This window comes from Nannospalax galili, unplaced genomic scaffold (genome assembly GCF_000622305.1).
Source record: "Nannospalax galili isolate Female #2095 unplaced genomic scaffold, S.galili_v1.0 scaffold52, whole genome shotgun sequence".
NCBI lineage: Eukaryota > Metazoa > Chordata > Mammalia > Rodentia > Spalacidae > Nannospalax > Nannospalax galili.
In genome coordinates this window covers 6,944,411-6,968,686 of record NW_008334003.1, presented here as the reverse complement: position 1 = coordinate 6,968,686, position 24,276 = coordinate 6,944,411, and the positions used below count along the sequence as shown (strand labels likewise).

The window sequence follows — 24,276 nt, the reverse complement described above, 5'->3', positions numbered from 1 at the left end:
CAACTGATCAAAAATAGTTTTTTTTTTTTTTTTTTTTTGAGACAGCATCCCCCTGTAGCCCCAGCTGGCCTGGAACTCACTATGTAGACCAGGATGGCCTTGAACTCACAGAGATCTTCCTACTTCCACTTCCCAAGTGCCGGGCCACACCTGGCCCCCAAACTAGAATTTCTTACAGTATGTGTTCCATGTGGGATATGAACTCAGTATCATGAATGTCACATATTACTCCTGAATTTCTAGTTTTATTTCTTAAAATATACAACATATTACCAGAGAAACTAAAAGCAAGCCCCACTAATGTATTTACTGACCTTACTTAAGCTTCTCTAAAGGTGCTTAGTCTTCAAAGAAATTTCCCAGATGTTAACATTTTGGAATGATTCATGTTGTAGAAGCCCAGGACAAAATATGACCAAATGAGCCGGATTCTGCAGGCGAGGGGCAGAGGTGAGAGGATCTCTGTTCCCACTCGGAGTGCCCAGCTTCTTAGGCAGCACCCACATTCTATTACAATTCATACATTACCCTCGCTGCACTATCAAGGGAGTGGTGGTTTATACAGTATTTTATGTATACACGGCAAAACATTTTACAGCATTCAACTATAAAGGTAAATATCAAAAACATCTAGGACAAGAACGAGTTATGCAATAGTCACTGCACTCACACCTTCCTATGCAGTCCACATTTTTAGAAAAATATATTATATGAAACCACAAACAGGCATTCTGACTTCAGCACATTCTTTCCTGGAGCAGTATATACAGTCATATTTGAGCCAGCTCGCACTGCAGATCCACATGGGCTCTGTGTTGAAGGGCAAACAGCAGTGCACACACTTCCTCGTCACGTCTCTCGGCAGAGGGCAGCTTGCTTAGTGCAGGTATCAGCTCTTTCCGGCCAGTGGAAGGAACAGTAATTGCAGATGAAGGTGTTCCATTTTAGGCTGCTTCTTCAGCCGAGCAGTCAATTCCAGCATAGGTAAACTTCTCATACAGCGTGGTGTTCACGTAAGTCTGGAACAGTGAGAACGGTTCAGACTCACAGCCTTGGGTCTTCTGTATCTACCGGGCAGTCAGGCCCACGCCCTGGCTTTCTTAGCTTGTTTGAGTTTTCATAGCTGGGAGACACCTTTCTGTCCTCAATCTCTGCTGTATTTGGCTTTTTCCTGAAATGCATCCTCCAGCCTCTACAAGTCAGTTTCATTCTCCTCAGCCTTAGCCTCTGGGCATCTTTTTCCTCCAGTATCTCACTGGTCTCTCCTGAAAAGGTCAAGTACCCTGGGCTCTTCCTCTGACCACATCTCTTCTTCACCTCTCTTTGTATGGAAAATCTGTTTTGCTAAGGTAGACTCACTTTGTTGACCCTAAATTGGTGTAGTCAACTACCTTTTAGAATGTCTTAATAAAATTCCTGACCCTCCCCACAGCAAACGTAGGCCAGACCTCTGTGTATCCTTGGCTAAGTCATTTAACCTTTTTGTTTTCCGTCTGTAAAGTGCAAGGCCAGCTAAAAACACAACTAACACTCCCTCTAGGTCTAGTAGACTGCATTATGGGCATTTGGTGTTAGTTAGTATGTTATTTTAGTGTGCGAGAGTGAATGTGTCATACAGAAATCTTCTTTCCCCCAGTTCTAACTTCCTCAAAGTTGAGGGGCACATCCTTTATGTCTCTGTAATATCTAGGCCATTCCTAGAATTGCTTGCTGAGTTGTAGCAATGACTCTTTAGTAATCACTCTGGACACATCACAAATTCCAGGTAAAGAACACCCACCTCAGACTATGCTTACCTTCCGTTCTTCTAACATCCTGTTTAAGGACACCAGTATCTGAGCAAACGATGGCCTCTCGTAAGGCTTCTCCCTCCAGCACTGTCTCATCAGATCATAGCTTTGAAAACAAAAGGTAAAGGATTAACTCTGACTGTGCTTCAGGCCTGGTCATGCCTTAGCATGGGGCAGGAAAAAAGAAAGAAATCAGTCATTGATGGATGTATGGTCATGAAGTTAGCAAGCACAAGATGAAATTACTGTGACTAGGCCTCCCTCATCCCACCACGTCCCCACTGTGTCCTCTTTCTTCTGTAGACCTAGTACAGACCATATTTGCTGTTCTTGCAGGATCTAGGTCTCAGTTATTCTAGCCATGAACCGAATTGTGTGTCTACAGCAGCTTTTCTCATGGAATACCACTTCACCAAAATGTTAGATCCTCTTATGAAACACCAATATATACCTCCTAGCAGCAGGACTCAGGAAAGTCCTGTCATTAAACACAAATGATCACTTTAAACAGGTGCATTGGACTTGAATATCTGATAGCTATCCTAAGAACAAGAAATTGCTCATAGACACCAACTCTGCTCGAACTTGATCTTGGACTCCTCAGAGCCCGCGTGGTGAGAAACACATTTCTAAAAGCCACCCACTTTGTGGTTGTTCAGGATAGCAACCTCAATCAACACCAGGCTATTATGAAGCTTCCTCAGCTGGCCACAGGACTTCTGCCCCCCTGTTATCATTTACTTGTTTTGCCAGGGCTTACTGATCCCAATCTGGGAATCGCTGGTCTGAAGCAGGCTTTCTCAGGTATGGTCAGAGCTCTGGGAAGGTGCTCCAGACCTAGGGTTTATGAGTGGGCAGAGACATACATACATATGACAATGCCTTGAGGGTGCCACAGACTCCATGAAGCTTCCGCTTCATGTGCTCCATGCCTTCCTGCACATGTCCTTCCTTATTTCAATCTTCTAAGAGTCCTGCCTTTGGTCTCTCCTAGATTCCTGTAGGAAACCTGCTACTCCCCGCCTTTACCTAGCTGTGCTATTAGAAGGGACTGCCACCCTCTGGTTCCTGCCCTACTTGGGGTCTCACTATGGGTGTGTTTAGGTAGCGGCTGACTTCTCCATTACAGTTACACAGGAGAGAGGGAAAGAGAAAGTGGCCCCAGTCCTTCCCAGAGGCCCGACTTACACCTCGTCATCACAGTTCAGCGGCTTCTCCAGCCTGTAGCCCTGGGGCAGCTTCTCATAGAGTTCTGCACATGTCATCCCACAGTAGGGGGTACCACCTGGAACAGAAGGAGGGGTACCTTGAGTCCCACTGCACAGAAGCCTGTGCTTCCTGCCCCGATGCCAAGAGGAGCAGAGGAGGAGCAGATGCACAGGTTGAGGAACTGCAGGTCTCCCTCCACAACGCCACTGTGCGCCAGGCTGGACTTAGAGGACACAGCACGACCCTCAGTGGAGGGACCCACCCCGGTGTCCTTCCTGACAGGGCGCACCCTTGTACCAATGACATTTCCTTTTCCTTTATTGAAGTCTGTAATTATGCAATTCCCAGCTTATCAGTAATAGCTATTATGTAGTTTTAGTTACAGCTATACAGCTATTGTAGAAAAACTTGGAAAGGTAAAATCCTCTTATTACTTTTCTGTATGGTGCCTTAAAGTTAAAAAAATTTTCTTTTATAAAATTAGTATCATGGTATACATGAAGTGTCTGGTGTGGGGCATCCTTTTTTTACATGTTATTAAATGGCCTTCAGGATAGGATTTTTAGTGGCTACATAATATCCCACCTAAAGTTATAGAGGTAAAGTTGTTACAGCTCTGTGACACAAGCAGAAACAACCTATAGTGAAGTTCACAGCCCCAGAGGGCCCTGAAGTATAGTGTTAGTTCACAGCTTTCAAAAAGGGAAGTACAGGCCAACTATATGCACATATTTCTATCCAAGTCACATCTGGTGGCATTATATAAAGTAAATGGGGCCCTGTGGAACTGAGGAGGAAGTGCCGGAGGGCCCCTTCCCTTTGTCCAGGCACTCACAGTCACATACTCACCCAAGCTAACAATCTCCCAGAGCAATACACCATAAGACCATCTGCAGGAGACAGCGCAAAACCAACAGTCAGCTAACAGGTGATCACAGAGGCTTCTACCCCCCAGACCTTGGCGACACGCCTTTTATTGGAGGACGAAATGCCAATAGTGTGCTTTCTAGGGTGAGGCCTAGCACTCAGCCTGGGCTCCTCTCAGGCCCATGAAGGGTACCCAGAGAAAGGCTGCTCAATCCTCCAAAGCCCATAACTAACTTGTCAGAGCATCAGGTGCTGCCATAGGAATAAGTGGAGCTCACACCAGACAGCTCGGAGTTAAGTCCCGTCACTGCCACTGTGACAAATTACCAAACATATGGAACCTCTAAGAATGTTCTTCCAAAAGTGACATCACCCAGTGATGTATCCTGCCTGCAGTGAAGACAAAGTCACTGCTAGTCTCCTCCCCACGAAGGTCAGCAGGACCTCTGGGACAAGCACCACCTCCATCAGGGCCTGCCTTGCTCCTCCTGCAAATGGTGTGCAAGGCAAGATGACCTGAGCCCAAGCCTAGGCCAGCAGGAGAGCGAGTCCTGTCACGATGGGCTGCAAGCAGAGATGGCCTGACCACTGCAGTGGTTTGGTCTAGGGAGTGGGATTGAGGGAAGGTCCATATGCCCTTTTACTTTTTAGAGGTCAAGAATTCATCCCTTAAATTCTGCCTCTGTTAGGCAAAGGAAACTTGAACCTGACATCTGTGATCTTGCACTAAAACTTCTGCTCTGTGGCTTGATTTACTTTGAATTTATCTCCCCCCACAGAGGAGACGATTCCTGCTTCTCTTTAAAACCTCTGCCAAATATAAATGTTTCTAGAAAAAAATCTCTGAGTAATAAGGCGCTTACTCACACATCACTGTTGGTTGTATATACGCTGTAGTTCAGTGACTCGATTGCCATCCAGCGCACCGGGAGCCTTCCCTAGAGACAGCAAAATGAGATGCCACTTAGGTAGGAAAAGCCTCTGTATTTAGAATTCCAGACATAAGACACAACAGACCCAGGAAGCCTTGGCTTACAAATTTACGACTACAGGCATTTTTCTAATCCAAAGACATGCGGGCAATGTAAGCCTCACCCCTAAGGGGTCCCTGAAACAATCTCATGTGACTCAATCTATGTCAAAGTGCATGCTTGATAGCCATTCAGTTACTCAGCTGTTTATCTTGTGGCTTTCGGGGGTACACAGAGGTTTGAAACAGAGAACAGGCACAGAAACTGAGGATGTGGAGCGATGGAGACACTGGGCTGAGGTGGAGAGACCTACCTTATTGGGGGCAATGGGGATTTTCCAGAGGCTGGCTGAGCTCCCTTAAGCATCATTAGATGGATGGGGAAGGGAAACATTTTAGGTCACGGGGAACAGCCCATTTCTTGTCTGGGCAAGATCAGATGTGGTCTGGACATGTGAACTTTGACTTCAGAGTTTTATTCCTGCTTTCTTCCAATCATCTGGTTTAGGGGCTCCTTACATAGCCCAGGGATTTATAGGGTTGTTAAGATATCTATTCCTTAACTCCCTCTCTCCCTCCCAGAGATCTGTCCAAACTTTCAACACTGGTACTTCAGCCTACAAAATCAGAAGGGCTTTGAGGATCTTTCTCAAACTTCCCCTGCAGTCTTCAGACCTGCCCTTCCATTGGGGCTTCCCACTCCAGAATCTCAAGGGTGATTTCTAAATGCATAACAGTGTTCTAAAGTACATATTTCTGGCTGTAGGTTCCAAATGGAAAGTCTGTCTTTTAAGGTGTGGCTACAAAATAATCCTCTTGTCAATATCTCCACCCCACATTCCCTCACACTCACACCTCCTTTTACTCTGTCCACTCAACCCTATCTCCCACCCGTCCCTCTAGCTCACTCTTTCATTGTAGCCAAGGAACGTGCAATCCATATTAACTACACCTGCAGGTTCCATTTTTTTCCTTTTTTGACTTTTTTGACCTCTTTCATATGCCTGATAGCTGTGACTTGGCTCAGCCTACTATTGTCCCCTGCCTGGTGACAGCCCCCTCTTCAACTGAGCTCTCTAATAGACCTCACCTTTTAACAGCCTGTTCTCTACACAAGGGGTCATTCTATAGCAACCCTAACATGTGGATCTTTACCTTAAAATACATTCTTCAGTATCCCTGTCCCAAGTCACAAGTCCTTAGGTGACTCTCAGAATCCTTGGCTGGAATTCAAAGATGCATAAGACCTCTGTCCCTGCTTCTTCCCCCAACCTTGAACTTGAACTCCCCTGCCTGTATTATTTAATCCCTAAAGTCTTTAGGTTTTGCTTTGACTTCAGACTTTTGCCTCGACTCCACCTTCCAGCTTATCCAATTCATCTTCATATCCAATATCTACTCAGCATTCACTGAGAAACTTGGGAGCTGACCTCCTCCAGGAAGGCCTCCCAGTCTGCCCTTGGGTTAGTTCAGGGCACCTTCTCTAGGCCCCCACATCTGTAATTCTGCACCTTCAGCACTGAACTGTTAGAATTGCTAATTGGGTGTTTATCTATGGGCTCTTGCTGAAAGTATGGACTGAATCTGACGTATGATAGCCCCAAACCCATTATAACTGTGAAGTGGTGTAGTAATGATAAATCAGTGATAAGGAGAGCAATGCATTCTATTAATGATAGTCAAACACCAATCGCTTAGAACAGTTCATAGTAACACTTCCATCGGTAGAGTCACCAGTGAGGCATTGAGAAGGTAACCCACAGGCCAGAAAGACAAACGCCTGGTCTTAGCTTTGGATCCTTAGATCTTCATGTTGAATTTGGAGTGTTAGTACAGGACAGAAGCCAGAAAGGGCACATGTAATTGGGCAGGTGAAGAGGCCTTCAGGGAGGGAGGAGTTAGTAAAACACACGTGGTATGAGGGTAGGAGGGGAGGGTTAAAGGTTTAAGCAGGGATGGGGTGAGAGGAGGCAGCATGGAGGAGTGGGGGCAGGTCAACCCAAACTAAAGATATATTTTTAAAAAGCCTTATGGAAACACACTGTTTTGTAAATGAATTAAACTATAATTCAAAAAACTGAGTTTGAACAGAGGTACCTACATGGGTGAACCATGCTTTTCCCCAATGACATGAGTTATTAAATGAAAATGTTAGTGTCGGGCATGGGGCATCTCCCTGAGTTATCTGTCACAGAGGCCCCACACACCCCTAAAACAACACAGGTTATTGCCATTGCTCTTGGTTGTCTACCATAGCTAGATGGTAAGACCCTATTGCTGAAAACAATACACTTTGGTCGCAGAGCATGAGAAATCAAACTGGAACTGTCCAGGAAACTTCTTCCCTGCTGGCCAGTTTTCATAGTGCCAAGTGGTGGGATTTCAACCTACATAACACAGGTTGCTGGCAGAGAAAAAAACTCAATGGACTCACCCAGGTACAGATCCTGCACAATTGTTATGGAGGTAGCCAACTGCTTTCTGATTAGATTTGAGGCCTGCTCCATAGGAGAGAAATCATGCCCAATACTGTAAACCTTGTCAAAAGTTCATGGCTGGGGAGCTCATAGGTTCTAATGGGGAACCTACTCCCGCTGAGTGCTCAGCCCCAAATGGGAAATTTCTATCAACACAAAATCGGAAGGCTCAGGGAATTTCAAGGAAGCTGGGCAGAAAGAATGTAAGTTGGAGTGTGGGAAGGAGTGTGGCGAAGCGCCGTCTTCTGGACAGGACATGGTCACTGCGCTCATGAACTCACAGATGCCATAGTTACCTGCACGGGTCTGCACAAGATCAAGCCAGTCAGTATTACAGCATGGACAGGAGAGGAGATCATGAGGCTCCACCCCTAGTTCTGGAGCTACTGGTAAGTTTATGGCTGCCTAAGGAGGAAGAGTCATTTTTCTAGGGGTGTGGACACAGGTAGGTTGCCCATGCTCCACTGGATAGCTCCATAAACACGTGCATGCAGGCAACACTAATTGGACTCAGTAGGTTATTTTTTAAAGTTTTTAGAAGGAGAAAATGAAGGCGGGAGGGGAGATTTGAGTTGGATGTGATATTGTCTGTCAAAGCACAGATTTAAAATATTCTAAAAAAGAAACAAAACTAAACTATACTAATGCATAGTGCCCAGCTCTGGCCATCGGAATCAGACTATCTAGATGGTAGGACACAACATCTGTATCTTTCAAAGTTCCATGGATGATTCTGAGGTGCAAACCATTGGTTTAAAAACAGGAGCAGTGAAGGCAGCCACTCTGCCCCCTAGTGTAGTTTTGCTGCACTGCACCCTGCCTCTAGAGAGCTCCTGAATTTCCAATCCTCTCCTCCCCCTCCCTTCTCCCCTCCCCTCCCTTGTCCTCCCCAGCCCCTCTCCTCTTCTCTCCTCCCCGCCCCGTCTCCCTCCTGCCCTTTGCTCTCCACAGACTGTTGCCACTAAAGACTTTGCCCTGCTCTTACCAGATGGAGCTGAGTCCTGGTGCCCTGTGCTTTTCCCTCTTGACACTCCTCAACTCTAAGAAACCTTTGCCCTTCATGGTATGCCAAGCAAGTGTTAGCCTTGGGGATCTGAGAAGGGAATCCAAAGAAATCTGCAGACTCGGCAGCTAAGCACCTTCCAACCCCTTGCCTGGGACATCACAACCACCAATGCTGGAGTGAGGCAAGGAAAGGGATTCTGGGAACCCGTGAAGAACCCGGGAGCGGACCAGCGGGTGAGCGGTGGGTCCCGCCTCTCTCAGGAGAAACACTGCACTCAATGGGCTAGTATTGGAAAGGTCTAGGAAGGAAATGCTTGCCTGGAAGCCAGGTCTCAGGGAGCCACCAGTGCCTTCTGAGAGGACTGATACAGGACCAAAGTGCCAGGTGCGGCGGAGTGGGGCTCAGCTTCATACCCTCATCAAAAAAGGGAATGGAAAGATAAAAAATAATTGTAACTGCTAAGCTCGCAGACACAGGTGAGCGAAAGATGAGAAAAACGGCCAAAGTGATGTGGGGTGCTCTCCTTTTTATTTATTCATTCATTTACTTTAGTTTCTTAAGACAGGGTCTCCCTGTCACCGCAGCTCACCTGGAACTCCCTGTGTAGAGCAGGCTGACCTGGATCTCACAGAGATCTGCCTGCCTTTGCTTCAGGAGTGCTGGGATTAAAGGTGTGCACCACCACACCCAGCTCAAGTGCTCTCCTTTTTAAAAAGTATTGTCTTCCACCTTATCAGTGACTAAAATAAGTATATTGGAAAAGAAAGGAAAGGGAATACGCGGTTAAGGGTAATATAGCGCTCTGGGACTTGCTAAGAGGCCGACTCATGACAAATAGAGGAGGCCCAGGAAAGCTGAGCCCAGGAGGTGTTCAGCAGACCTGGGAAAGGGAGAATGATGCCACTGGACAAGACCGTCAGACACGGAGTCACGGCAGGACTTGCCCCTATCACCCTTGTGCTCTGCTCATTCGGAAGATGGTGGTGGCTTGTTTTCCGTGTCATGTGTGCAGGGATGCAGCACTTTCCAGGGCCTTTCAATTCCCGAGTGGGCACCAAGCACAAGCAGAATCAGTCCAATTTCTCTTATCCTCTTAGACTATGTGGTTTCATTCTACTCTGATCTTGCATTTCATGATAAAATACTATTGTTTGGCAGAGTGGTTATCGCTACCAAAAAAGTGGATTTGACTGGCTTTGATTTGGGCTGCATGAATGGAGAACTTTTAGTGAGAGGGAAATCTCAGGCAGAGTTTCATAAGTTACGTGTTTCTCTAGAGAGCCTCCTTATGACTTGAGAACTTGTGGGGGAAGCATGCTAAATTTTGTTTTGGTTGGTTTCCCTGCTGTGCTTGCTGGTCATGAATGGGGACTGGAAGCACATCTGATGCAGACTGCACACCCAGACCACTAAGCTTCAGAGTACGATTACACAGCCACAGATGACGGTGCCTCTTCACCAGAGACTGTGATAAGGGGTGGTAGGCAGGAATTCAGGGAACAAAAGGGCTTCTTCAGCATTCTACTTCCCAAGCACCCTCTGAGATGTGTGATATCCTCTGTCAGCTTCCTTTAAGCCACTGGCATGACTGGTGGTCAGAAGTTTACCGACAGATAAGGAATTAAAATAATTTGAAGGCGACTTCAAGCACTGTAACAGGAAGTCGCTAGCCGCTTGTAACTCATTTTCACACATTGGACTTCCAGTAAGTGATGAAGACCCACCAGCTGCTTGCAACCACTTGCCAGGCTGAAAATGAACCAACGGCAGGCTTTACACTATCTGCAAGCGAAAGGTGAAATAATGACCGTGAACACAGCCAGGTGCTATTTCTTCCTATCTTGGGCACATCCTGAGCTCCCAGCCACCCACAGCCACTCTGAGCTGACTACAAGGCTAACCCAAACAGGTTATGCACTTCCTCCTTCCTTTGTCTGAGAGAGCCGTGAGCTCGTTTCAGAACCATGTCCCCTTAGAGGAAGGCAGTTTTCTGCCCTGTTAAAGAAAACCTACAAGGAACAAAGGCCCTGCGTACTCAGACCTCTCTGTTTTTTGGTCTGCTCACCTGCCCTCTAAGGTATAGCTTATTCCCATCTCCCTCCTCCAGCACCTTTACCCTGACACTTGGGGCATTACCCATCTCTTTTGACTTCAACATTTTCCGAAAGCTCCTTTCTGAGTCCATTTAAAAATTATTTTATCAACAAGACCATGAACCTCCAAAGGGGGCTGTGTGTCCCCAGTAACAACTGTATCATGCTAGGCACCAAATCTGAAAGAATGCTGACCAGGCCATATCATTCTGTAGGGACACAGTCAGATGCGTCAGTCACCCAGAGTGATGGCATTCTAAGAGAAACGCTGTCGGCATGGAAGGCCCTTGAATGTGGGGGTCGGTCTCTGTATTCCGAACTCACCATTGTCTTTTTCACATACACTTCTTGACCTCGTGACAATCCGAAATCAGCTATTTTGGCTATGTAGTTTTCACCGACTAGAATGTTCCTGGCGGCCAGGTCCCTGTGGATAAACTAAATTAAAAAGAATAATGTATTTTCCACATAATATTTGCTTCTTGTCTTCATTTTGTAAGCAGAATACCCCGAGGGAAAGAATTAGGGAAATATAGAAGAAATGACACTGTGAAAAGCCTTTTAAAAAGTTGTCGAAATCCAAATATGTCTCTACAAGCCTTAGATGCCATATTCTACCAAGTAACCCAGCCTGTCCTAGGAGAGTCATTTCAGAGGAGTGGAGGGTAAAGGTCATTCCATTGCAAGGTAGAACCTCTGCTCTTGGGCATTGTTTGAAAGCAAATCACACTGTGGTAGGTCAGTAAATATGTGTTTCAAAAAAAACCACTAGGGAAATACACTGTCAGTGTTGGGTATTAAGTTCTCTTTGCACAGATGGAGGAATAACAATTATTCGATTAAGGGAGACTCTAAGAAGACTCAGAGAAGAAAGGGTAACAGAAAACTACGGAACACATGAAAGCCCAGAAAAAAGTATCCAAAAGTCTTTACAACAAACCTGCTTTTGGCTCAAGTAGTCCATCCCCCGTGCCACGTCTGCTGCAAAATGAAGGAGCTGCTGGGAGGACAGCGTGGAAGCCGTGCTGTTGGCGATGGCAAAGGCAGGGTCTGTCTCCAGGACTCGACTCTTGCGCAGGAAGTCCAGGAGGTTTCCGTGGGGGGCGTACTCGATGGCCAGGTACAAGTAGCCTGCGGGAAGGGATGAGAGTGCTGTCTTGTCATGATAAACAGCTGCAGAATCTTTGAGCGGTGGTATGCTGTTGGGGAGTGGCTTACAGACCCCATTCTGTCCTAAAGAAACACCTGTAGTGCTGACATCTGGAAGCTAATGGCTAGCCTGCGGTAGCCCACAGAGACCCGACCTTGAACTCACAGGCTCCCTCCTCCCCACTCCACTCCACTGCTATCAAATGTGGATTCACATGGCATTCCTGAAACACCTTCTTCACCTCCGTAACACTAGTGGAAGCATCCTCTTCCACATCTAGGACACCTCCTTCAGAGTGCCTTCACGTCTTTATTCGAGATCCCTCAAGAACCTGACACAGGCCAGGAATGGTAATCCAGTTGGTGTCTCGCAACAGCAAAAGCAATGATACAAAGCCCGCAGAGGAAGGGCCCAAACAGATCATGTTTTCCATTGCCTCCTCATCCTCTCTAAATCACTGAGCACTGACTAGGCCCTGGCCAGCAGAGATCTAGTTTTAAAAGTTGCTTTAAAAAAATAAGAATCTTTAAAATTTTTTGGAATAAAATAATAGAGTTCCTAGGAAAAAGCCAGTCCCGTTGTTTTAGTTTTATCCTAAATTGTTAAATCATTTCCTTCTCTCTCTCTCTTTCTCTCTCTCTCTCTCTCTCTCTCTCTCTTTCATTTTTTCTTCTTTCTTTCTCTTTCTTCTTTTTTTTTGCTTTGACTAAAAACATTGATGTTAAAACCAGTGAACAATAAGTGATTCTCTTGGTTTTGAAGATCTTGTGGTGTGTGTGTGTTGGGGGTAAATGTCAAATAGATTCATACTCAAAGATATTTTAAGAAATTGAAATTCTGGCCAGGTGTGGTGGCACACATCTTTAATCCCAACACTTGGGAGGCAGAGGCAGGCAGATCTCTATGAGTTCAAGGCCAACGTAGTCTACATAGCAAATTCCAGGCCAGCTGGGGCTACAGGGAGACGCTGTCTCAAAGAGACCAAAAAAAGAAATTGAAATTCTTACCCCTCCGCACACCTGCCTCCCCCCAGCGAAATTTTCTAGCTCTAATCCCATTGTATTATAAGGCAAGGAAGGCTAAGTTCTGGCATAAATGTGCTTTCTCCCATATTTATTGAATTGTAATTTTAAAAACCCAAGCAATTACAATAGCACAAAACTTTAAGACATATTTTCAGTTCTGGTTGGCCCTTTTAAGAAAAGGATTTATTTATTTTATGTGCATGTGTACAGGCCTGACTGCATGTATGTGTACTATGTGCATAAAGTACTTAACAAAAGCCAGAAGAGGGTATCAGATCTCCTGGAACTGGAGTTACAGGTGGTTGTGAGCTGCCTGGACATGGGTTCTGGGAACCAAGCATAGGTCCTCTGCAAGAGCAGCAAGTGCTCTTTACTGCTGCGCCATCTCTCTAGCCCTGGCCTTTTAAAACTATTATTATTAAAACACCTTAATTTACTGCTGTCCCACACCAATTACTGTTTCTAGGAAATAACTAAAAAACAAATGTCATTACTTCATTATTTAATCTAAGTGACATGATCTGGCTCATTGGATCATAGAATGATATATTGTTCAAAACATCCATATTTTTAGCTTAATATATTAAGGAAATGGAAGTCATCTCTTTTCTATTGTTGATGTTTTGCTGCGAATGTCAACAAAAGGTTGTCAAGTTTAAAGATAAGTTTGGCAAGAGCTTTTTTTATGGGAACAAATCTTTCCATAAGAAATTAAGTTTCAGCACAGACAAAGATCTACACACCCATGTAGCGTGCATGCGGAGGTAAACACTGAATGATTTTTGCCGTGATCTACCCCTTCATGTCTCATTGCACACTTCACAGTAACAAGCACTTGATACATACTTGAATTCATACATCTTTAAAGGCTGCATAACAGAACAGTTGCAAAGCTGCAACATAATGGCAACGTAAATGCTCTGGATAACAGGAAAACTGTCATGTATCTGCTTCTTATTTAACCTAAGCATGATTGGTGTTTTCACATTACAGCACATTACTCATAGTCATGGTTTCAAATTCAGAATACCAACTCCTTGGGTTTCAAGGATTAATGAAAAACTAGACTATTCAGGAGAACCAATGCACTTCATTCCTGGTGGTAAAAGCTCCCCACACGCCCACAGTAATGAGATGAGACTTAAAAATCCTTGGGTTAGTAAGGATGGGGTGGGGAGGACCTTGGACAGTAATGGCTAAACCATGTCAGATGTCATGCCTCAGCAACCTCCTCCACAAAGATGACGAATCTTAGTCCAGTCAATAAATGGGACTAGACAGATGTTCAGATTGAAACTGCAACTTAGGAGTTGAGGGAAGAGGTTGAGGGTGAGTATGATCAAAATACCTTGTATGACATTCTCAAAGAATGAATAGGAATGCTTGTTAAAATGGGAATATCCTTAAGATTTTTATCTTTCCTACCTTCACTGAGGAATGTTCTTGTTTTGTTTTTTAAAATATGCCAAGAGGAAAGGAAGGCAAGAACATCTTACCTCGATGTTCACAGGCCCCCAAGAGATTGATGATGTTTGGGTGGTGTCCAAGTTTACAAAGAACCTCTAGTTCCCCTGCGAAGTCCCTGTGGTCATCTTTGGAGGCATATTCTGGAAAGGAAGCCAAGGGTTGTGATCTCACTTCATCTTTCCAAAGGGAACTGTCCTCTCCTGCCCCCAGGGCTTCCAGTCACCATCGGGTCTGGAAAACTATGCACAAGAAAGTAAAGCTGCTCGGCCCAAGCACTGTTGGCCCAGCTGAGAACTGAGTGGTGCTGGGAGCTGTCTTGAGCTCTGGAACATGTTCAGTGACAGTCCTGACCTCCATTGCTAGATACCAGTAATCCAACTAAAAGGGTATCCAGAACGGACACACGCCCCGTCCAGAGCAGAACCACCCCTGGACGAGAAGTTGTCGTGTGGTCGGGAAATTGAGCTGCACTTTTTCTCTTCGTGCTGTCCTGACTCTCCGATGGCACTCTGACCAGAAGGAGAACTGCTAGGCATGGACTGCAGAGTCAACTTGTTGGCTGATGCTCAACTGACTGATCAGCTTTGAGTGAGGGGCAGGGTGCTGTCACTGGTTTTCTGAAAAGTGACGTTGTCAGAAGGATGTACATGCTTGAACATGCTTGGAGATTGTGACAACATATCAGGTGGGTCAGTGGTATCTGTAAGAAGGGCTGATTGGAAACTCCAGGTCCAGTGCCCTGTTCCTATGATAGGAACCTCACTGTAGCTTTGGCCCTGAGAGCCAGTGCCTTAGAAATATTTTTTAAATGTAATTAATTAATTAATTAGTTACTTAGTTAAGTAATTTTATGTGTATGAGTGTTACGTCTGCGTGTGTGTTAAGTGCACCCGTGTCGTACAGTGCCCACAGAGGACAGAAGAGGGTGTCAGATACCCTGGAACTGGAGTTATGGGCAATTGTAAGCCAAGGATAGCAAGTTGCCTGAGATGGAGGGTCAGGTTCTTAGGCTCTTTGGTCACTGGTTTTCAAACCTGAGCATTTAGAGGTACTGCGGAAGTCTGTTTGGAACATTTCTTATGCATCCTGGAAACTTGAATGTAGTATAATCAGGAGTGGAGACATTTAAGTGAGTGTTTCTCTAACAATCCCTCTAGGAATTTGGATGCAGATAAAATCTATGACTAGATCTTAAACCCACAAGATCAGCCTTACTTGGAAGTAAATCACAAATGCATTTTCTGACTACCCAGACACACCAAATCAGAATCTGGGAATCCAAGAGGATAATGGGGTTGGGGTGCAAGGTGGGGCCCATCAGTCTGCTTTTGAACAAGTCGTCTAGGTAATTTGGACACATACTCAGTTTTGAGAACCACTCCTTATGAGAAGCAGTGATACTTCCCCAAATGCACAGTAAACGGCAGAACACCAATATTACCAAATCCCAGGAATCAACGCTCTAGTGCTGTCTGAGTGGCTCCTAGCTCTGCCCTTTGCATCTACATCCTGAGGCTCTCTCTCAAAGGAAGCTCCACCTTCAGCTGTACATAACAACCACCTGGAGAGCAGGGCAGCTTTTGACTTGAAGATTGGAAGCACACACAGGAAGATTTCAATAGGAAATGATTGCCTCCCCACCCCAGTGAAGTGCTGACTGTCTCTAACCACTGACCTTTCATCCTCTTGATGGCAGCGTCCATCCGCAACCCATCCTTCTTGATGCGTGCCTTCAGAACCTGGCCGAAGTTGCCCTCCCCAATCACATCTTGAAACTTGATGTCATTCCAGTCAAGCACGGGATAAATTGTGGGATCCGGGTTGTTTTTGGCCTTCCTGTTCAGGGCCAGAGTTCCTGAGTTGAACTGCACAGCTGGTTCTTCTCTCTGGAAAGGTATTTTTTTCATCATTTTGGGGTCAGGACTTTTGGTTATTCTAAGGTGCGTAATCTGTTTTTGTATTTACACAAGGTGAAAACAAAGAAGTCATATATATAGTTCTAGAATGAGAAGGTAAATGGGTTTCATCTGACAAGCCCACTCTGATGGACCCTTTGCTTACAGAACTGCACGCCCTCTAGCAGGGCCCGCAAAGGCCGAAGGAGAGAGAACAGCATGCATGCCACGCCTGCATCCCCATTTCAGTCATACTTGAGTTTTTCTCTGCTGTGCAGATCAGTGTGCAGCTCTGGTTAGAAAGCAACCCTTGGCAGTCACTGGGCGTATCTCAGGGAGAACTTTCCTGAAGCATCTTGGTCCTGCTCTGACCTGGCTGCTCTCACACTCTCCCATGCTTTCATCCTAATAGTTAAGATTCTCTAAAGCCGACTCTGGACTAGCACGACTATGCTTACAGCAAAGCCCAGCACGCTGTCTCTTTCCCTCCTGAATTCAAGTGACTGCTAACAGTACCTTGACAAAACATTGATATCATGACAAGCTCAAAACTCCCAAACCCTCACTGATCCTTCCTCTCCAGAGGACTGAACCAGCATGGACTCAGAACTTGAATCTGCCTTGCCCTCCGTGGAAGGGGACATTGGCACTCCGACACATGAAGCTAGACTCCATTTGAAGCATGTTCAGTGTTTCATAGACAGAATTGACAAAGGCCATCCGCTGTAGAAATGTTCAAGCTTTAACATACTGCTAAGAATGTGCAATTTCACAGATCTTGCTAAGGGTCAATATGATAAGAGAATGGAGCAGCGCCATGTGCCACAGTTCCGACCACGGACTGTTCACAGCAATGAGAAGCATATGCATACATAAGACCCTTACACGTATGAGTGACAGGATTAAGGGAGATGTGAGAAGTAGGAAAAGGAAACTAAGAACAGGAAAATGTGGGGAAGCCTGTTTAGTGCCACACATAACGGAGAAATGACCCATCATGCTGCGGTCTGGTTAACCTCATGTCCTTCATCAAAAATGCACAATTCGTTCTGTTGCAAGATTCTCTCAGGTAACTGACTTATCACTAGGATGTCCATATATTACATTTTGGGGAGGAGTCCTGTTTTAGGCCTGGCTTCCGGCACCATTATCAAGTGTATCCTTTTCAATATCAAAGTTGTGCTGGCTTGGATAAGAAATTATGTAGTTAGGCTCTTTGTCTCCCATTTATAATGGAAGCCAAGGAGAAGAATGAAACTTGCCTAAGGGAATTATTTGCTAGTTCACACCTTTAAAGCAAAAGTATGTGGGCCTGCACTCATTAGCTAGCAAGATGAGATACTACCACGTTCTGGAAGGCCTGTGCCATTCTCCTTTGGACATTTGCTGTCTTCAGCTGCAACATGATCAGGAAGGCTAACAGCACGGTCAGGCAGGTCATCCCAGCCGAGCCAAGGATGGCTATAAGCAGCATCTTCCCTCCTCCAAGGTCTGCAGAGGCTGTGTAGGGGAACAGAGGCAAAGCAGCTGAATTAGTTTAGATGGATGACAGGCCAAGCTACCTGCTGGAGAAGAAACGGTGTAGGGAACATAGAAGTCCACCTCAGCCACCTACTCACTAAGTGTCAGTGGATCACACATTCATTTTCTGGAACTCGGCAGAGATGTGTCTGACTCACAGGATTGTTAGATCTTTATTATGTACAAGTGTGCTTTCAAATGGCTATTTGTTGATATCACTTGTTCAATTTTACTTCCAAGTAGGGGCACAAGTAAATGAATATTATTTAATAATAGTGAGAATAACTAGATGTCTAACTTTAAGTAACTAGCAAAGAGGTTTCTCCCTGCACTGCAATTCCCAATGAATACTTCATTTTTGTCACAATAAAAGCATAGAATCCATAAGATATATTGTCTTGTTCTGTTTTTTCCTTGTTTTAAAAAGCTGATGAAGGGCTGGAGAGATGGCTCAGTGGTTAAGAGCACTGACTGCTCTTGCAGAGGATCCGGGCTCAATTCCCAGCACCCACATGGCGGCTATGAACCGTCCTTAACTCCAGTTCCAGGGGAATCCGATGCCGTCTTCTGACCTCCACAGCATTGCATGACACGGTGCACTCATATACATGCAGGCAATACACTTGTATACATAAAATAAAAATAATAAATAAAATATTTTGTTAAAAGCTGATGAAGAAAATCTGATGATAACTGATGGCGAGAGGAAGGTAAGGACAAAAACGGGAAAATATAGAATATTTGAGGCTCAGGTCAAAATACAGCACTGAACACTGGTCTAATCCTTACTTACTTCCCTTAAAACCCAATGAGGTTGAACTCAGAGATACCACTTCTCAAAAGTATTTTGTCTTATCATCTTTCTGTCAAGAAATGTCAATAATGGTGAAGGACTTTTTGTTTTGTGGTATCTTGTTTTTAAATTTTTATCTTTTCATTTTATATACACTTTGCATTTAGTACCTATATGTGGTTTACCAAAATACAGTACTCATAAAAATGAAGCCCTGATAAAGTTTGTGATCAAAGAACTACACTTCCAATACATAATTGGTAGATGCATCGTTCCTTGGATATTTCAAAAACATTCCAGAATCATCAGTGTAGCTTATTTTATTGTATTTTTAAATCACAAGAAAAGCAAGAACGTTTTGGTGCTATCAGATTTTCTCTAAAAGCAGATCCTACTCTGAATTATAAATTCAGACAGTTGCCGAAACCTCTGACATCTAGGTCTACATTCCTTTGCACACACAAAGCACTACAGAGCGCCAGGTGGCGCCGTTTGCACAGACGCGAATTCTGTCATGCTGCAGCCCATCCACAACAGGCTCTGAAAGAATTATATTTAACAGCTTTTACCAACTGCAAGCAGCGAGCAGAGTGCACTTGGCACTCTGAGAGAATCCCTAGACATCTCAAAGACCTAGAGTCGAAATAACCCGGCTTAGAAAGGTAGAAGAAAACAGATCAGCACGGTGTCACTGAAGCTGAAAGAACTCATCTGGACAGAGAACAGAAAGCAGACCCTCCTCCCACTGGAGCATCCACACGGCCTGCCTCCCAGAAGCAGATTCCACACACCTCTTTCTCCACAAAATTGAAATTCATATTACTCAATTTTTTTCTTCAGTTGCTCGATGGGGTGTGTTACTAAGCTAATTCTAGTTTAATAGTAGAAAATGGATCAGAAGCGATCCTAAAAGGTCTCAAGGTGTTTTTATTTTAAGGACCTACATAGAGATGATAAAACTTATCAGGATAAATGAATTATGTCACATGACAGACATATGGGGCAAATATTTCAAGACAGAGCGGATTTCTGATCCAAAAGTACTCTGGAAATACTGACCTTGATCTTGTGGGAGAGTCACCAGTTCGTGAGAAAAGGTCGGGTTACTCAATCCTATGTTGTTCTCAGCAAAGATGTCCACTTGATAGGTGGTCTCGGGCTCTAGGCCCTTAAGCTGGTACTGATTGATGGTTACATTCTTGATCTTCACATCGATGTGCTGATCTTCATTCTGATCCTGAACCTTGTAGCGGATGATAATGGAAGAAATAGAATAGCCATCCACTATTGTCCAAGAAACCACGGCTGAGGAGTCTGTGATGTTGGAGATCTTGATGTTTTCTGGTTGAACAGGGGGAACTAGAAATATAAAAAAAGAATTCACTTAAGAGCTACTGCCATCTTTACTGTGCTTTTGAGAGAGGGTTCATTTCAGCTTATTCACTAACAAGAAGAGAAACAGGTGTTCTCTCAGCCGCTGGCTCCAGCCTAATGCTCGTGGTACTGTGATTCTGTAGATGTGAAAGACGGACCCAGAGGGGGAGACCATGTTGTATATGTTACCTGTTCATCTCCTTACAGTAAATGAAGGTTTGGGAAATCCTGCTGCTTCTCAAACCTATGCATACTGTTCTTGATGCTAGATGGAATGAGAAGATTAGGGAGCTAATATTTACATAGTGCTTAAAATATGCCATGTATTATTCTAGATCCTCCATGTTTTAACTCATTTCCTCTTCCTTACCATACTGAGACACAGAAGGATTTGGTGACTCAGCCAAGGTCACACCACTATTAGGCTGAAGATGCAGCATTCGAGTCTGGTAGTCTGGCTCCAAAATGCATTGTCTTAAGCCACTGCCATATGGCTATCCTTACCCTAAATGTATTTATGGATCAGTAGGCATGCCAGTCCATGCATAAAAATGTGTTAATCCCTTAGAGACAAAGTGCTCTAGAGATTTAAGGAAAGTGAGACCATATTCCATTCAGGGACACAGGCAGAAAAAGAGAGACATGTTCTGAGGTTTCCAGTTGTGAAGACATTATGGACAGAATCCCCTGCAATCTCATAGAGATGCCTTTCATCAAGGGCATAGGCTAGGGAAGTCAGGCTGTTTACAGTGCACTTCCATATGTAGACCCCACACCCACATATGTAGGTAGATAACGAGAGCTGATGTTTTGATTACAACTATGACTTGAGTTCTTTATGGTGTTGACATTGGTCCTATTCAGCAATCTGTAGGGTCAGTCTCCACATTCCATTTTCATTCCACATGAAAGGTACTCCTCATAAGAAAACTATAAACTGAGAAGGGACTAACGTCACACCCTTGCTCTAGCTACTAAATTCTCAGATTCTTGTTCATTCTAAATTTCCTGTCTCCGTTAGAGTCACTCCCCATATCCTGCTCCTTGGGTAAACAGGACAATTTACGAGAATTAGATATTATATTCTGAGCCTTTCAAATCTGATTATTTTCTATGTCTTATAGGTGCTAAATCACCCAAGATCACAATTAATAGATCAACAGGATGTCTTAACTTCCTTTGTACCAACTACCCAAGCTCTGTATATTTTTATAAAAATGTAAAAAACATTGCTTCCCACAAAGAGATTCCAGAGTAACAGAAATACTAACATTTCCAGATTACTATGGAAGCATTTAATATTCATATTTTTGCCTCAAAAAAATCTGGTTACTAGTTTTGGTGAAACAGTGACTGCTCTGTCAAGACAGGTCAGCCTAGAGAGTAATTTCCTTTTGTCATTCTATTTGACTCAGAGGGTTGTGACCAGGAGCCATCTTAAGAGGGAACCCATTGCCAGGCATGGTGGTGCATGCCTTTAAGCCAGCACACAGGAGGCAGAGGCAGGCAGATCTCCAAGTGATAGAAGTCAGCATAGTCTACAGAGCAAGTTCCAGGTCAGCTGGGATTGCAAGGAGATGCTGTCTCAGAGAAAAAAAAAAAGGAGAGTTGAACCTATTGCTTAAAACTGAGCTGCCCTGACAGCCTGAGATCAAAGAACAATCACAAGTCAAAGAAGCAGAATTCAAGCTGCCATAGTCACAGGGTGAGACAGCTGTGGAAGGCAGATGGGGAGGGCCAGACACCGACAAGCCCAAAAGCACAGGCAGCAGGAGGTTCAGCCCCAGCTGTGTAGCATATAGGGCAAGGCAGCCCCACCCCCAGGGGCCAGACACTGACCACATCAATCAAGAATGTCTCTGCGGAGGCTATGGACCTGAGGTCAGGAGGTGGATCAACCTCTGGGCCACCTATCTGTGGTGAAGTAGCTCACTGCTGCAGAGACTGAGGACTTTGAATGTGCAGCGGACATCCACGGAGACATGCCTCCAAAGGGTGATGAATACTCAGTGCTGTGCTTGCTTCCTCCACTCTTAACCCTGGGAGAAACGGCCAACTAGAACACTAGCCACCCCCGGGTGTACAGACTGGGGAGTCCCAGTAAGGTAGGCGAAGCTGCCCAGCCAGCAGATGCCCCTGCAAAGAAGGGAAGCTACGTAAGTGAGGACAACTGCGGTGGACACCTGACCCTTGTTCGGTGCAGGTTCAATGCCAACATAAATCATGGGAAGGACAAGAATCCGCTGCTTCAGCTGACACCCCACCCCTTCACGGGGAGACTCCCATGTCAAGGATCCATCCAGAAGTGGCTGTTCCAAGGCTTCCCTTGCCCTGTGTGTTTCTCCCGTTTTTGCTTTTTACTATGTTTTTCATGGTGTTTTTACTTTTTCTGTTTACAAAATTTTTTTATTTAATAAACACATGATTAGAAGAAGCATTTCATTATAGCTTTAACACATTCAGTAACACATTCCAGAACAAGGATACATCTCATTCAAAAGTGGCTGTAAATTTTTAGGTTCACAACTGAATTAATACAGTTATACAATATTGAACTCAGTATAAACCCTGTAAGACATAAAATTGAATGAGTTTTTACCCTTTGAAGAAGATCTTCATTTCATTTTAAAATATGCTGCTTCCTATATTTTTAATGCTACTAACACTTAGATGTTTGCGCATGTGCCTTTAATCGCTATGTATCTGATTATAACTAGTCACAGTCGGTTACACTCAGATCCTTAGTACCTGAGTATGGATATAAAGCCATCAGGTAGATTTCACTGGTAATGTTTATCACCTCTACTATTTAACATGAAGTAAATTTTTATGCTTCCTCCTCAAAATATGTCTTTTTTAAAATTTGTTGATATTTTACAAAAAACGTTTATGCTTTTTCTTTCTGTTCATTTTTTACATCTGTGTTTTTCGTTATTAGGCAAACTGCTTTCTCTCCTTGCCTCTTATGCACCTCTTGTTTTACTTTTTGTAGTATATTTACTTTATCTTACTCTTAAGAGCTTTAACATTTTTATTTTTATTCCCTTTCTTACATTAATTTTATTTGGGGATTTTTTTCATTATTGGCCAATATTTCAGTTTTTTAAAAATTGTGTGTATATTTATTTGTGTATGTTGGTGGGTGGTACATAGGAATATTTGTGCATGTGTGTGGAGGGCAGAAGTAGACACCTGGCATCATCCTCAAAATCAGAGGACCATTTACTTAGCCTGGAGCTCACCGACTTAGCCAGGCTGTCTGATCAGTGCATTCAGGCGATCCTCCTGCCTCTGCGCCCCCAGTGCTGGGATCACAGGCCTGCACCACCACACCCAGCATTTCTGTGGACGCTGGGGGGTCTGAACCTATGCCTGTACCCGAGCACTGTACTCGCTGAGCCTCCCCTACGCCCCTCAAATTTTCCGTCTTGCCCTTCCCACTGCCCCTTCAGATTATTCTTTTCAACTCTGCCCTTCTTTAATTTAACCTTGTTTCTACTCTGCTTCTCCCCTTCTCTGTCTCCTTCCTTTATCCCGTTTATTTACTATGTCTACATTAAGCCTAAATTATTTTGGACTACATAGAACATGCTAAGTGATTTTTGCCATTTTCTGTCCTGTGATCATGGACAATGTGTTCGATGGTATGTGGTGGGCTTTCGTTGGTTTGAACGCACTTCTACATCCTGTTTGGTTGGCTGTTGTTGCTGTTCTGCACTTTGTTTTCTCCTGTCTGAGCATTACCGGGGCTTGAACTCACTAAGCGGACCCCAAATTAAACTGGAAGAGCTCTCCAAACCAATAGATGAGCACATCATAGCACAAAAGTACTGCAAAAAGGCAACATGAGTCCTTTCAAAGACCATAACTTCTTGGGGCTGGAGAGATGGCTCAGCGGTTAAGAGCATTGACTGCTTTTACAGAGGATCCAGGTTTGATTCCCAGCACCCACATGGCGGCTATGAACCGTCTTTAACTCCAGTTCCAGGGGAATCCGAAGCCCTCTTCTGACCTTTGCAACGTTGCACAACACGGGTGCACTCACATACATGCAGGCAATACACTCATACACATAAAATAAAGATAATAAATATATTTTTAAAAAAGACCATAACTTCTCAACTGATGAACTCCAAGCCACTAAAATGAGTAAAGTGCTGGACAAAGAATTTAAAAGCTTACTACTAAAAGCCACTCAATGGGAGAAAACTCAAGTGTGGTACTGTAAACATAACCAAATACACATGACTGGAGAGGTCATAGATCTTAGACAAAACCCCAAGACTGTCACATCCCTAGGCTACTATGATTTCTTACTACATGCAAATTATGTAACCTTATATTTACAGACAAATTCCCAGTCACCACTCATCAAAGAAGCTTATTGTGCACCAGTCAGAGACTCTTGCCAAGTACTACAACTGGTAACACACAAACATTGTCTATGAATTGCCCAGGCCTAAGTGACACAGCTACAGTGCAATGTCTATACCTAAGGCTCATGGAACATAGAATGAGTTAAGAAGAGGACACTAACAAATCTCTCAATTGTCATTAATGAAACTCCCTCATGCAACAGAAGGCCAGGAACACAAAAGGTCACAAATGGCCAAAACATAGAGATTAAGAGTGTGAAGAA

At 44.3% G+C, this 24,276-nt stretch overlaps 1 protein-coding gene across 2 annotated transcripts in view; it reads right to left on the bottom strand.

Annotated features, from left to right (window-relative positions):
• Positions 1-225: 225 nt before the first annotated feature.
• Positions 226-24,276, bottom strand: part of Tek (TEK receptor tyrosine kinase) — a 109,776-nt gene continuing 85,725 nt past the window's right edge. The window contains exons 13-23 of one of the 2 annotated variants that reach the window (XM_008828957.2): positions 19,323-19,622; positions 17,295-17,449; positions 15,730-15,940; positions 14,084-14,194; positions 11,353-11,543; positions 10,737-10,850; positions 4,734-4,804; positions 3,849-3,889; positions 2,979-3,075; positions 1,797-1,896; positions 226-1,019 (exon numbers count right to left, since the gene is read on the bottom strand). In XM_008828957.2, the coding sequence (XP_008827179.1) occupies positions 945-1,019; positions 1,797-1,896; positions 2,979-3,075; positions 3,849-3,889; positions 4,734-4,804; positions 10,737-10,850; positions 11,353-11,543; positions 14,084-14,194; positions 15,730-15,940; positions 17,295-17,449; positions 19,323-19,622 (1,466 nt within the window). In that variant the 3' untranslated portion in view covers positions 226-944. The remainder of the gene's footprint in view (positions 1,020-1,796; positions 1,897-2,978; positions 3,076-3,848; positions 3,890-4,733; positions 4,805-10,736; positions 10,851-11,352; positions 11,544-14,083; positions 14,195-15,729; positions 15,941-17,294; positions 17,450-19,322; positions 19,623-24,276) is intronic. The other variant, XM_008828958.3, reaches the window with a different exon arrangement.